Below are 12,611 nucleotides of genomic sequence, written 5' to 3' on the forward strand. Positions count from 1 at the left end.
ATATTGAATCAATATTCTCAACTGCACTATATAGGATCAACTATAGTGTTGGGAAAAAAAAAAAACCCTGCTAAATATCATGGAATTTTGCAAAGCAGTACCCAACTTTCTTCCTTAAATGGGGCAGAGGGTAAGAGGAGATGTGAAACTGAAAGATGGGGCTTTGATCACTTTGGCTACATTCTTCCTGAAAGGCATTATGGTTCCTTTGGTGGTCCAGAAGTACTCCACTAACCCAAACCCTGTTCCTTTGGGCTTATTGAAAGCTGAGATGAAGCCCTTCTCAAAGCCATTCCCTGGTCCCTGATCTTGTTCGATCTCCTGGGCCACGGTTAATCCCAGGCTTGCTATGGCCTGCGTTGACCTGACTTCATCTAAATTTGTACTTGTGAGACCAGACTGGACCCTCCATCAAATGTAATCTGTTCCTAAAGAAATACAGGGATTTCCCTCAGCTAACTTTATAACCAGAATTAAATGTGTGACCCTCTCTAGTGGCAAAAATAAGTAACTGCAAGATCTTTACCTCTAACCTCGATGAGCCATTCACTTTAAATTCCCCATATCCTCTCAAAATAGTAAAGAACATTTCCCAAAGTACTATGTCAACCTAATATGTAAGCAAATACGATTCAAACATAAAAGGTGTTCATTTTTAAGAAAATACATAATGAAATGTGTAATGTTTTGAAAGGTATAAAAACTGAGAATACATATTTTGTACATATTACTTTCAGTCAAAATATTCTAGCTGTGAAGGCAAAGGGCTAAACCATGTTGTCTCTAGGTTCCTCTGAGTGCTTTAATTTGGAGGAAAAAAGTGACCATTAAATAATTATTCAAACGTAAAGGAAATTTTTTTTTTTGAGACAAGCCCAGTCTCGAGTGCAGTGGTGTGATTTTGATTCACTGCAGCCTTGACCTCCTGAGCTCACGTGATCCTCCCACCCCAGCCTCCCAAGTAGCTGAGACAACTGGTGTGTGCCACCATGGCCAGCTAATTTTTAAAATTTTTTGTAGAGACAGGTTCTCGCCATGTTGCCCAGGCTGGTCTGAAACTCCCGAGTTCAAATGATCCTCTCACCTTAGCCTCCCAAAGTGTTGGGATTACAGGCGTGAGCCACTGCACCCAGCTGGAAATTTTTTAAATAAAAATGTTTTGGCCAGGCATGGTGGCTCACGCTTGTAATCCCAGAAGTCTGGGAGGTTGAGGAGGGCAGATCACGAGGTCAGGAGTTCAAGACCAGCCTGGCCAACATAGTGAAACCTCATCTCTACTAAAAATACAAAAATTATCCAGGTGTGGTGGCACGTGCCTGTAGTCCCAGCTACTCAGGAAGGCTAAGGCAGGAGAATCGCTTGAACCCAGGAGGTGGAGGTTGCAGTGAGCCAAGACCATGCTATTGTACTCCAGCCTGGGTGACACAGTAAGACTGTCTCAAAAAAAAAAAAAGTTGTTATATTTTATTGCATTAAAGGACATTTAGTAAAGTTTAGTCCTGCTACGGGAGATAATGATAACAGTGATTATAATAACCAACATTTATTGAGTAATATTCTGTTCTAGGCCCTGTGCTAAGCATTTCACATGCACTCTCTCTTTGAATCCTTACAACAACCCTATGAAGAAGGTACTATTTTTCTCCATTTTACCCCGGAGGACAATGAGGCTTAAGTGAAATTAAGTGACTTGTTGAAGATCACACGTCTAACAAATGGTCACCCTGAGATTCGAACCCAGGGAGCATGACTTCAGATTTCATGTTTTTAACTTTTACAACAAACAGCACTTTTTTAAAGAGCCCCCATCCCCAATACACACACTGTTAGAGTTGTTTTTTGTTTTTCTTTTAAGGGAATATAGATTCTAATTCTTAAGGGGATACCAAAAATGAATAAATAGATCAACTTATCTCTTTAAACTTGGTTGGGATTTATGGATATAAGCAATTTAGAACTTTTGTTCCAAAGAAGGGGGAGACCATCTAGCAGTGCATGTTCAACAGATGCATTATCAAACATTCTGTAAGGAGAGGTCTTCAGCAGTGGGAAAGCAACGGGACCATGTGCATTAGCAAAAGCATTTATTCCTCGTAGCTGTGCATCAAGTTGCTAATTTCCCCAAATTTGGTACTGTCCATTCAAGCCCAAAGGACAAGAAATGTACAAACCATTAATGATGCTCCATAATAATGTGCAACAAATCGAAGTGTCTTGCATATTACCTTTCTCTTCTCAGACTCAAAATCCTGTAGAAATATGTTATTTAAAAAAGTCAAGATAACCAAATATCTATAGCAGGAAGATTCAAATTATTAAATGTAGAAATAGATTATTTCTTATTTTTTTAAACTCACCTTCAGGAAAAGGATTCCATTACCTTGGTATTTGTTTCATAGACAGTTGAACAATAGCTGCAGCCTTTTTAGAGCTACAGCTATCAGATTTTTCTTTGTTTAAATACTCAGCTCAATAGAATTTAGATATAAGCACACATTTCATAGTGTGGAATACCCTAACGATTCTCCGACAAGCAAAGATAAGAAGGAACTAATTTTCTACTTTCTTCATTAAAAGTTGGGAAGTCCTATTCCCCAGTGACTGGGTTGAAGCCTTTTTTTTTTTTTTTAAGAGACAAGTGACTCACTGTGTAACTCAGGCTGGAGTACAGTGGTGTGATTACAGCTCACTGTAACCTCAAATTCCTGGGCTCAAGTGATCCTCCCCTTTCAGCCTCCCAAATTGCTGGGACTACTGGCATAAGCCACTGTGCCCGGCAAGATTCATTTTCTAAATCTGCCTTATCCCCATTCTAATCATTGCATTTATTTTCTTTACCTATTTTTTTCTGTCCCAACAATGTCTTTTCCAAAATCTTTAAGATGCATGACTTATTAACCTATTCCTTCAATAATTATTTTTCTTATTTTGACATTATTTTTGTACCTCCCTCATAAAAAGCACAGCCATGTATGTAAAACAAACTCAGCTAGAAGTGGAAGAGCTTACCTGAAAAATATCATATTTACTTCCAATTATGACCAGAGGTACTGGAAATGGGTCAATTAATTCACGATCCTGTTAATAAACATATTTCACTGATTTATTGTAATTCTTTATTGCTAGGTGCTTAACAATTTCTATTTACTTCCAAAAACATTCCATTTGCAGTCTCTTCATAGATGTTTACTTAATTTGCTTGACATAGAATTTGTTCCAATATTTAACTTTCACTTCCTAAGCTATATTTCATAAGTGTAAAACTAGAAATGGCAATTCCCCAAATTACTATGATATTTATTATTTTCCTTTTTCTACCCTTTTATTTCCTTATATAACATATTACCTTCCTGGTTTTTTTTCTATTGTATGTTAACTGTTTGTTGGAATAGTATTTATCTGGCATAGATTTGTTTTGTTCCATTATTTCCTATGTAAAACACTTTCTTTTTTTTTTTTTTTTTTTGAGGCAGATTCTTGCTCTGGAGTCAGGCTGGAGTGCAGTGGCGCAATCTCAGCTCACTGCAACCTCCGCTTCCCAGGTTCAAGCAATACTCCTGCCTCAGCCTTCCGAGGAGCTGGGACTATAGGCACGCACCACCACACCCGGCTAATTTTAGTATTTTTAGTAGAGACAGGGTTTCACCATGTTGGCCAGGATGGTCTTGATCTCTTGACGTCGTGATCCACCTGTCTCGGCCTCCCAAAGTGCTGGGATTACAAGCATGAGCCACCGCACTCGGCTACACTTTCTTATAAACTCTGGATAATATAAAATGCTGCTCTTAGTTTTCTAGATGATGATATTTATTATTGTATTGAAGAACTTGTGTTACTATCATAGCAACTTTATAATTTAATTAGCTGTCAGATGATAAAAAGATACTGAATAAGTGACAAAAACTAAATGAATGTAAAATATAGAGTGATGGTGAAGGCTATTAAAACTCTACCCCTTGCTTCAAGTTGTAGCTTCATCTAGTCTGTCAGGTGACTTTTCTACAATCTGGCTTTTTATCTTCATTTTTACAGAGATTATAAAATCAATATCAAACCACTACTTTAAAACTCTATTTCTCTGATTGGTGTAATATGCCATAACAATCACAGAAGATGTCTAACAAGAAGATATAAGGAATCTTCTTCCCTGTTTTGCTCTTATTAAGGTTTTAATAAATTGCTGTAATTCTCCAGTGAACAGGTTCATCCACATCAAATGAATTTCAAGTCATGCATAAAAATCTAAAGAAGTTGTTTGTGATGTTATCATTAACTATATATGGGACTAAGGATTCCAGTAATAATCCCAAACAGCAACTCACAGGATGATCCTTCTGCATATTATTCCAGATCTTCTGTCTCATTTCAGAAACTGCTTTAGGATTTGTCTTTCCCAGTTCCATTAACACTTTGTCTACATGGCTTTTTGTGGCTTGCAAGAGATTTTCCATGGTGGGCCAAAGATCATTAGGTTTTGAAAGATCCAGAATGAGAACAACAGAAAACGTCCTAAAGAAATAAAAACATTTTTCAAAAAAGACTCAAAATAATTACCATTTTGAAATCCTAATGTACTGAAATTTATCTAAGAATAACTAAAATATACCTTAAGGGGAAAAAAAACCATAGCATTATTCTAAGACCCACAAAAACAAAAACAAAAGTCATAGCCTTATTTATTCCAATACTTTACTCTAGTAATATTTAAGTGTTACAATAGTGGAACTAAGTTTCTGTTTGAACTAAAAGTAGTTTAGTTCAAATAGAGACGCTCCAAGCATTTGGGTCCACAATGCCATGTTCACATCCAGTTTTACTGTGTGCTCCAAAAAAGGGAAGCAAAAATAATAAAAGAAGCAAAAACAGTAACACAATAATCAGGTAAAGGAGAAGAAAATAGATTTATGGGTGGACCTTGCTAGGGAACTACCTAGTTAATCTCCACAATAACCCTCTCCAGAAGATGTTATAACATCCATTTTATAGATTAGAAGTCTAAGGGATAGATTTATATAACTAGTAAATTGTAGAACTGGTATTTAGATCCAAAGTTACATGTTTTTCTGCAATACCATTCTGTCTCTCTGAAAGCACACTCCTGACCACCAGATACACGACCACCATCACCATATGCACTTGTATTCTGTTCATGCACATCAAACACAAACCTAGACTCAGCAACAAAAACAAACATTCCCGTTCAAAAATGGGCAAAGAGGCCAGGGATGGTGGCTCATGTCTGTAATTCTAGAGCTTTGGGAAGCTGAGGCAGGAGGATCGCTTGAGGCCAGGAGTTCAAGACCAGCCTGGGCAACATAGCGAGACCCCATCTCAACTATATTAAAAAAAAAAAGAAGGCAAAAGACTCAAATAGATATTTCTCCAAAGAAGATATACAGATGGCCAATTAACACCTGAAAAGATGTCCAACTTCCTATCCATTAGGCTAGCTATTGTCAAAACATTTTTTTGTTGTTGTTGTTGGAGGAGTCTCTATCGTCCAGGCTGGAGTACAGTGGCATGATCTCAGCTCACTGCAACCTCTGCCTCCCGGGTTCAAGCGATTCTCCTGCCTCAGCCTCCCAAGTAGCTGGGATTACAGGCATGCACCACCACATCTGGCTAATTTTTGTATTTTTAGTAGAGACGAGGTTTCACCATGTTGCCCAGGCTGGTCTCGAACTCCTGACCTCAGGTAATCCACCCACCTCAGCCTCCCAAAGTGTTGGGATTACAGGTGTGAGCCACCGCTCCTGGCCTAAAGCATTTTTTTAAATGAGAAAATAACAAGTATTAGTGAGGATACAGAGAAATTAGAATCCCTGTACATTGCTTATGGGAATGTAAAATGGTGCAGCTGCTGTGAAAAATAGTATAGTGATTCCTCAAAAAATTCACCATAGAATTACCAGATGATCCAGCAATTCCACTTCTGAGTCTATGCCCAAAAGAACTGAAGGAAGAGATTTAAACAGATAGTGTACACCAGTGTTCATACCAGCATTACTCACAATAGTCAAAAGATGGAAACAACCCAAATGTTCCTGCATGGATTAATGGATAACTAAACTGTGGTATTTGTTTACACAATGCAACATTATTTAGCCTTAGAAGTGAGGGAAATCCTGACACATACTACAAATGGAAGAATCCTGAAGACGTTATGCTAAATGAAATAAATAACAAAAGGACAAATAATGAATGATTTCATTTATATGAGGTACTGGAGTGGTCAAATTCATAGAGGCAGGCAGTAGGGATGATAGTTCCAGGAGCTGGGGAAGGAAAAACAAGGAGTTATTGTTTAATAGGTAAAGAGTTTGTTTGAGAAGATTAAAAAGTTCTGGAGATGGATGGTGATGAGAATATACTTAATGTTACTGAACTGCACAGTTAAAAATGACTAAAATTTTATGCTATGTATATTTTACCACAATAAAAACTAAACATATATATAAATCTAGGAGTATTTTTAAAAATGGTTATAATAAGTATGTAGAACCATGATCCTTGATGGTTTAGGATTATATCCAATATAACCAATATATCCTTGATCAACACAGCAAACATTCTGCTAGAAGACATAGCACAAAATTATAATATGTTATTTAATTATTTTGTTTAGTTCAAGTAAACAGGCTATTTTGTATCATTCAAGCAAAACAGCAACAATTCTGTTGGTCTAAATTCAGAAAGTAGTCTTTTACACATTAATTATCAAATTTTCTAAAAATTATTGTGCTATTACATTGTCTAGGCAATTATATTTAGGTCATTTTAATAAGCTCATAAACAGTTTTGCTTAACTGTAAAAATAACATACATTTTTAATTGTACTAATTTTATTTTTAGGGTTTTGGTATGGTTATGTTTCAACTATGATTTAACATTTTTTCATTGTGATGAAATGGATATAACATAAAATTTATTATTTTTTCAAGTGAAAAATTATTTTAAGCAAAAGAAAAATAAATTACTCAAATTTTTTCTAAGATTAAAATTTTTGTTTACAGTATATTAGAAATACTTTTGTTACTTTTTACCTATTTCACAGCAAATGATAGCCAAAAAATTTTTTTTAATAAACTCTTAAAACAGATTCAGACTACAGGAAATGTTCTATTACAAATTGTCTAAAGTCTGTGGAAATGTTCAATGCATTTATAATTCTATAAACAGTTATTTCAAAGATAAACAGTATCTAACAGTATTTGGCAATATTGTTTTCTCAAGCTGTGAGACTGCATCCAACAGAAGGAAATTATGTGTCACACTAATTCCAGTCAAAAACACTGAGTGTTTGTGACATGATGAGTGAAATGTTTTTCCATGAATTATTTAACTACCCAGCAACCTACTTTAGACCCAAGCCTAGGGCTCCCTTTCCCTTTCCCTCTGTTGATCATAACCCTGACCCTTCCTCTCTCCTAAAGCAGGTCCCAGCTGTCCTGGAGCTCCAGGGAAAGGAAGACCAAGACCTCACAAATGAGGTATTAACCCTTGGGATGATCTGGCTTCCTGCAGAACCTAGAATTTCCACAACCCCAGCAGGCCAAAACCTTTTGGGCTTCGAGAAGGGGAGTGAGGTAACATAACAAGTCAGTCGAATAGGAGCCGACTCCCAACCCGGGTAAGAGCCAGCTCCTGTATTTTCACCCTTTCAGCCTCTGGCCACTCTAACTGGAAGCTCCTCCCACCCTCACTATCTCTCTCTCTCTCTTTTTTAAAGAGACAGTGTCTCTGTCACTCAGGCTGGAGTACAGTGGTACGATCATAGCTTACTGCAGCCTTGAACTCCCTGGCTCACGCAATCCTCCTGCCTCAGCCACCTGTGTAGCTGGGACTATGCTATGATGCCTGGCTAATTTTATTTTTTAATTTTTTTGTAGAGATAGAGGTCTCACTATGTTGCCCGCTGGTCTTGAACTCCAGACCTCAAGTGATCCTCTCGCTTTGGCCTCTCAAAGTGCTGAGATTACAGGCCTGAGCCACCACACCTGGCCCCTCACCATCTCTTCTCAACCACACCACTAGGCACTATTCCCTGGCAGCTTCACTTATTTGTCACCATTAAAGAGAGACAAATGAAAAACTATGTAACTGTAAAATTCCATGTTTCTGAAAAATAAAATCATAGAGAAAAGTGTTTAAAAGTGGAAAAGCAAGATCTAAATATGTATATAAAATATCCCAAGCCTGTACAAAGTCTATTTACAGACATTGAAAAGGCTGAAAGAAATACCTCGACATGTTAAAGTGGTTATTTTTTAATGTGATTCTGGTTCCTTTTACTTTGTGTCTTTCAGTATTTTTACAAGTTTTCTATATGAGCATATATTACTTTTCTAATAAGTGAAAGAAAGTAAATCATATTTCACTAAAAGGAAAAAAAAAGACCAAATAAAGCCAACTGTATCCAGCCAGTTCTAGAAAAACAACTGTCCCATTAACAAGAAATAATTTAATCCTCCAAGGAGCTTAATGACCAACATGTAACAACTAATTGTCAAGCCCTTTGAATTTGATCTGGGCAGCAGCAATGGTTAATGTTAAACCCTAAGAACAAAATATTACAGATTAAAAAAAAATTGTTTTTCTTAGCTAAGACCAGTTCCCAGGAACATTGTAAGAAATGTCACAATTTTCCACATATTTGGCCAACTTGTGGGAGTTACTGTCAGGAAAACATCACTCAAGCGTTTTGAGGTTTTCCCCAAAGTTCTATTTCTCTAAGGTCAGCAGACGGAGAGACTTTCTCTCTTCTCCGACATATAGTCTTCCTTTAATAGTCTTCCTTTAAATGAAGCTTCAAGAATATTAATTAGCATTAAATTCAAAGGTAGCTTATAATACTCAGCTGAAGAAAAAACTCAGAGTGGAATTAACTCATACTGAGACGGATAATGGAAAGAATTAAGCTTTTCAAATTTATTTTTACAAAATGAATTCATTGCCCAAGTGTAATTTGACGTATTTTTTTTGTTTTCAGCTTGCAAAATATGTTACTGGGGAGAATGTCAGCTATCTCAGTTCAGCACAGGCCAAAATCTTGGTTCTTTTAAAACTTCTTTGAAAGTATTACAGTTTAGGCATTTAGAAAGGAAGTGGGCATAAGCCTTCAGCAACATAAAACTGTGCCCCAAAATTCTGAATGAGAAAAGCCAACTCATATTCCTCCTGGGGACACTCCTGTGTACTTACAGCTTTTCCTGGAGCTGGCTCACTTACCGTAAGGTGTCACTTGTGATGGGTATGCTGATTAAGTCCAATAAAGAGGTTCCTCCACCGAGTTCCCAAAAGTGAGCGATATCTTTTGGCTGAAAAACAAAAATTTTTGATTTTTTGAATTTTAAGTACTTCTTATATGTCATTAGCACTTGCCAGTAATAATTATACATACAAAATATTGTAGTCCTTAATCAACCCTTTCTTGGCAGTCAAAATTTTTTCCTTTATCCCATCCCTCAAAATGCATCAAAGCACCTATTCTAAAGAAAAATGATGAAATATTCAGAATTGTTTATATGTGTATATAAATGCCTTAATTCTAGTAATACCTTAACAGAAGACATAAACAGTACGTCAATCTCGTAAATAACATATGTAGCATATACTTATGCAGATTTTAGATAAAAATTAACCCATTCAACAAATTTCGTATTATCTTTCGGAAAACATTTATAATTCTAGATAGAATAAAACAGGTGAATAGGAAAACATTCCTATTTAGGAAGACAGAAGCTCGCAGAATGAATTAGACACACGTAAAGCATGAAGAAAAGGGACGAACAAATGGCAATCCTGGCTGTGGATCAAGATTACTTGAGCAAAAGTATAAGCAGACGATTTGTTCCTGCTTCCTGTGGAGAATCTGACAGGCTACCACTGACAATAATACACGGTAGGTGGGGGAACAAGACATCAAACAACTGCTTCTCTTTTTATAGGACCCTCAAAATAATAGGAAACTGACAGGGCTAGGCAGCCAAGAAGTTCAGAAATAAGACCATCTAGGGTTGGGTGCAGTGGTTCACACCTGTAAACCCCAGCACTTTGGGAGGCCAAGGCTGGAGGATCACTTGAAGTCAGGAGTTCAAGGTCAGTCTGGCCAACACAGTGAGACTCCATCACTATAAACAATTTTTTTAAATTAGCTGAGTGTGGTGGTGCATGTTTGTAGTGAATTTGCGGGGACAGTTTACTTGGGAGGCTGATGCGGGAGGATTCTTTGAGCCCAGGAGTTTGAGGCTGCCATGAGCTATGATCCTGCCACTGTATTCCAGCCTGGGCAACAAAGTGAGACCTTGTCTCTGAAAGAAAAAGAAAAGAAAAGAAACAGGACCATCGATTCCATAAGACGTTCCTAGACTGTTGGCTAATGGCATTTCTGCTTCTGTCCTGACACTGAAGACCCTTCAGGTCACTGAAATTGTGAGGAGCTGACAAAGTGCTTCTATTTAGGACTCTTAGGGAATTAAATCTGAGAAAGACATGATGCTTCCAGAATGAATATGGAAATATCCCACTTGATAGTACAAAGTTTAGAAAAAAAATCACACAAGTTTTTATGTATCTGCTCCCATGAGCCTGGAAGAGACAGATTGTCAATAAAATAAGTTTTAGGTGAATATATATTATTTTGGATTTTTGACAAAATTTCATCTTGTAATCTCTACAATTGTTTGGCTGTTCATATTTGAATCATTAATATTTGTGGGGAAAATAATTCTTCACTGGAAAATCTCCCTCAATTCACAATTTGATAAAGGGAAGTTTTTAGAGCTCTTCTCAAAAGTTAAGCTTATGAGAGCTGTCTCAAAGCTTCCAATGAAAAGCATAATTACATTTCTAGGCTTATTACTCATGTCAAAATTCAAGTGAGTCACAAAAATGATTTTCTCCTGTATCTCTATATATTATGTTTTTTTCTTTAAATTTCAGTTTTAATAACCCACTTTCATTGGTGAATCCTGGATGCAACAATAGGCAGTTTTATCTCTTTATACACTGTCTCATGAGCAAACATTTGGACTAAGTCAGTGCATAAAAATGTGCCTTTGTTAGGGGAGTAGCGGGATGCTCCATTCTAGATTGTCCTTCTACACACTTAACTTTATTTAAGAAATGACCTCTTTTCAGGTGACAACTCCAAAAAGATTCTATTTAGGAATTCCCCACCCCATCCCCTGCCAACATATACTATAAACCCTCCTTCTATCCTGAAGAGTTTATAATGTTCTTCTAAAGAGACATTAAAACAAGTGAAAATGGATTATAATCAAGTAGGGCATATGATCTCAACTAGTACTATCAAACTTCGAGATGCATTTTTAAATGCTAATAAGTTAGATTTTAAACAGTATATTTTCATAAATATTCCACAGGTCAAACCTGTATTTTAGCAGATTTTTTGAGAGACAGAAAGTAACTCACAATACTATTCTCATGAACTGTATGATAAAGTTAAAAAGGTATCGTATTCTAGCATTTTAAGACATTATAAACGAGAAGGCTAAAATCTTTTCACAGTTTGGGTTGGCTTCTATCTGCCACACTGCATTTGAAGTTTAATGGTAGACAGCTATGAAGTGTACAACTGGATATGTTTATTGATTACAGATAAGATGGAAAATGTAAAACAAAGTCAGCAGCATTACTTTCCCATCTATGGGCACAGCAATGCCACTTTAAAAGACACTTACTGTGTTGTGCCCTTTTGCTCTTCTTCCATATGTATATTCCAAAGCTAAGGTTGGTTTTGGTGGCTCATCTCTGTATAATGAAAGCCGATAGTATTATCATTGTAGGTGGTATTAGTTTCTTATGCTACCATCTTACCTGATTCATTTTTCTTTCCTCTTAAAAACTTTAATCTATTAGTAGAGAAGTTACCTTGTATAATAGCATTGAAATAAATTATATATACAAAAGAAATAAACCTGCAAAACACCATCTTAGTGGATTTTAGCGGCGCATGCATGATTTGGTAGCCCCTAAAGGCACTGCTGGGGCAAACAGAGAATGCGTTGAGGCTGGCAGTGTGGATGGCCACGCTGGGCACAAGATCTCCACATCCAGGCCATGCAGGAAGCACTGACACTGGGTTTTTTTTTTTTTTGAGAGGGAGTCTCGCTCTGTCGCCCAGGCTGGAGTGCAGTGGCATGATCTCAGCTCACTGCAAGCTCTGCCTCCCGGGTTCACGCCATTCTCCTGCCTCAGTCTCCCAAGTAGCTGGGACTACAGGTGCCTGCCACCACGCCCGGCTAATTTTTTTTTTTGTATTTTTAGTAGAGACGGGGTTTTACTATGTTAGCCAGGATGGTCTCGATCTCCTGACCTCGTGATCCGCCCGCCTCGGCCTCCCAAAGTGACACTGGGTTTATACTCAGCTGTGATGTGAGGAGCTAGGAACCTAATGACTGTCAATTTAAAACATCAATGCAAGACTTGGCCAGGCATGGTGGCTCATGCCTGTAATCCTAGCACTTTGGGAGGCCGAGGCGGGTAAATTGCTTGAGTCCAGGAGTTCAAGACTAGCCTGGGCAACATGGCAAAACCCTGTCTCTACAAAAAAAAGGTAGTACATGCCTGTAGTCCCAACTGCTCAGGAG

General features: G+C 37.3%; 1 protein-coding gene across 7 annotated transcripts in view; it reads right to left on the bottom strand.

Annotated features, from left to right (window-relative positions):
- Window positions 1-12,611, bottom strand: part of DYNC2LI1 (dynein cytoplasmic 2 light intermediate chain 1) — a 72,204-nt gene that overhangs the window by 47,259 nt on the left and 12,334 nt on the right. For all 7 annotated transcript variants that reach the window (XR_009210120.1, XM_032177993.2, XM_058429045.1 and 4 more), the window contains exons 4-8: window positions 11,703-11,772; window positions 9,229-9,317; window positions 4,323-4,509; window positions 3,010-3,078; window positions 2,172-2,249 (exon numbers count right to left, since the gene is read on the bottom strand). Coding sequence is in view for 6 of the 7 variants with exons in the window: in XM_032177993.2 (XP_032033884.1) it covers window positions 2,172-2,249; window positions 3,010-3,078; window positions 4,323-4,509; window positions 9,229-9,317; window positions 11,703-11,772 (493 nt within the window). In the remaining variant the exon portion in view is untranslated. The remainder of the gene's footprint in view (window positions 1-2,171; window positions 2,250-3,009; window positions 3,079-4,322; window positions 4,510-9,228; window positions 9,318-11,702; window positions 11,773-12,611) is intronic.

The sequence above is a fragment of the Hylobates moloch genome, unplaced genomic scaffold, assembly GCF_009828535.3.
Source record: "Hylobates moloch isolate HMO894 unplaced genomic scaffold, HMol_V3 SCAFFOLD_15, whole genome shotgun sequence".
Taxonomy (NCBI): domain Eukaryota; kingdom Metazoa; phylum Chordata; class Mammalia; order Primates; family Hylobatidae; genus Hylobates; species Hylobates moloch.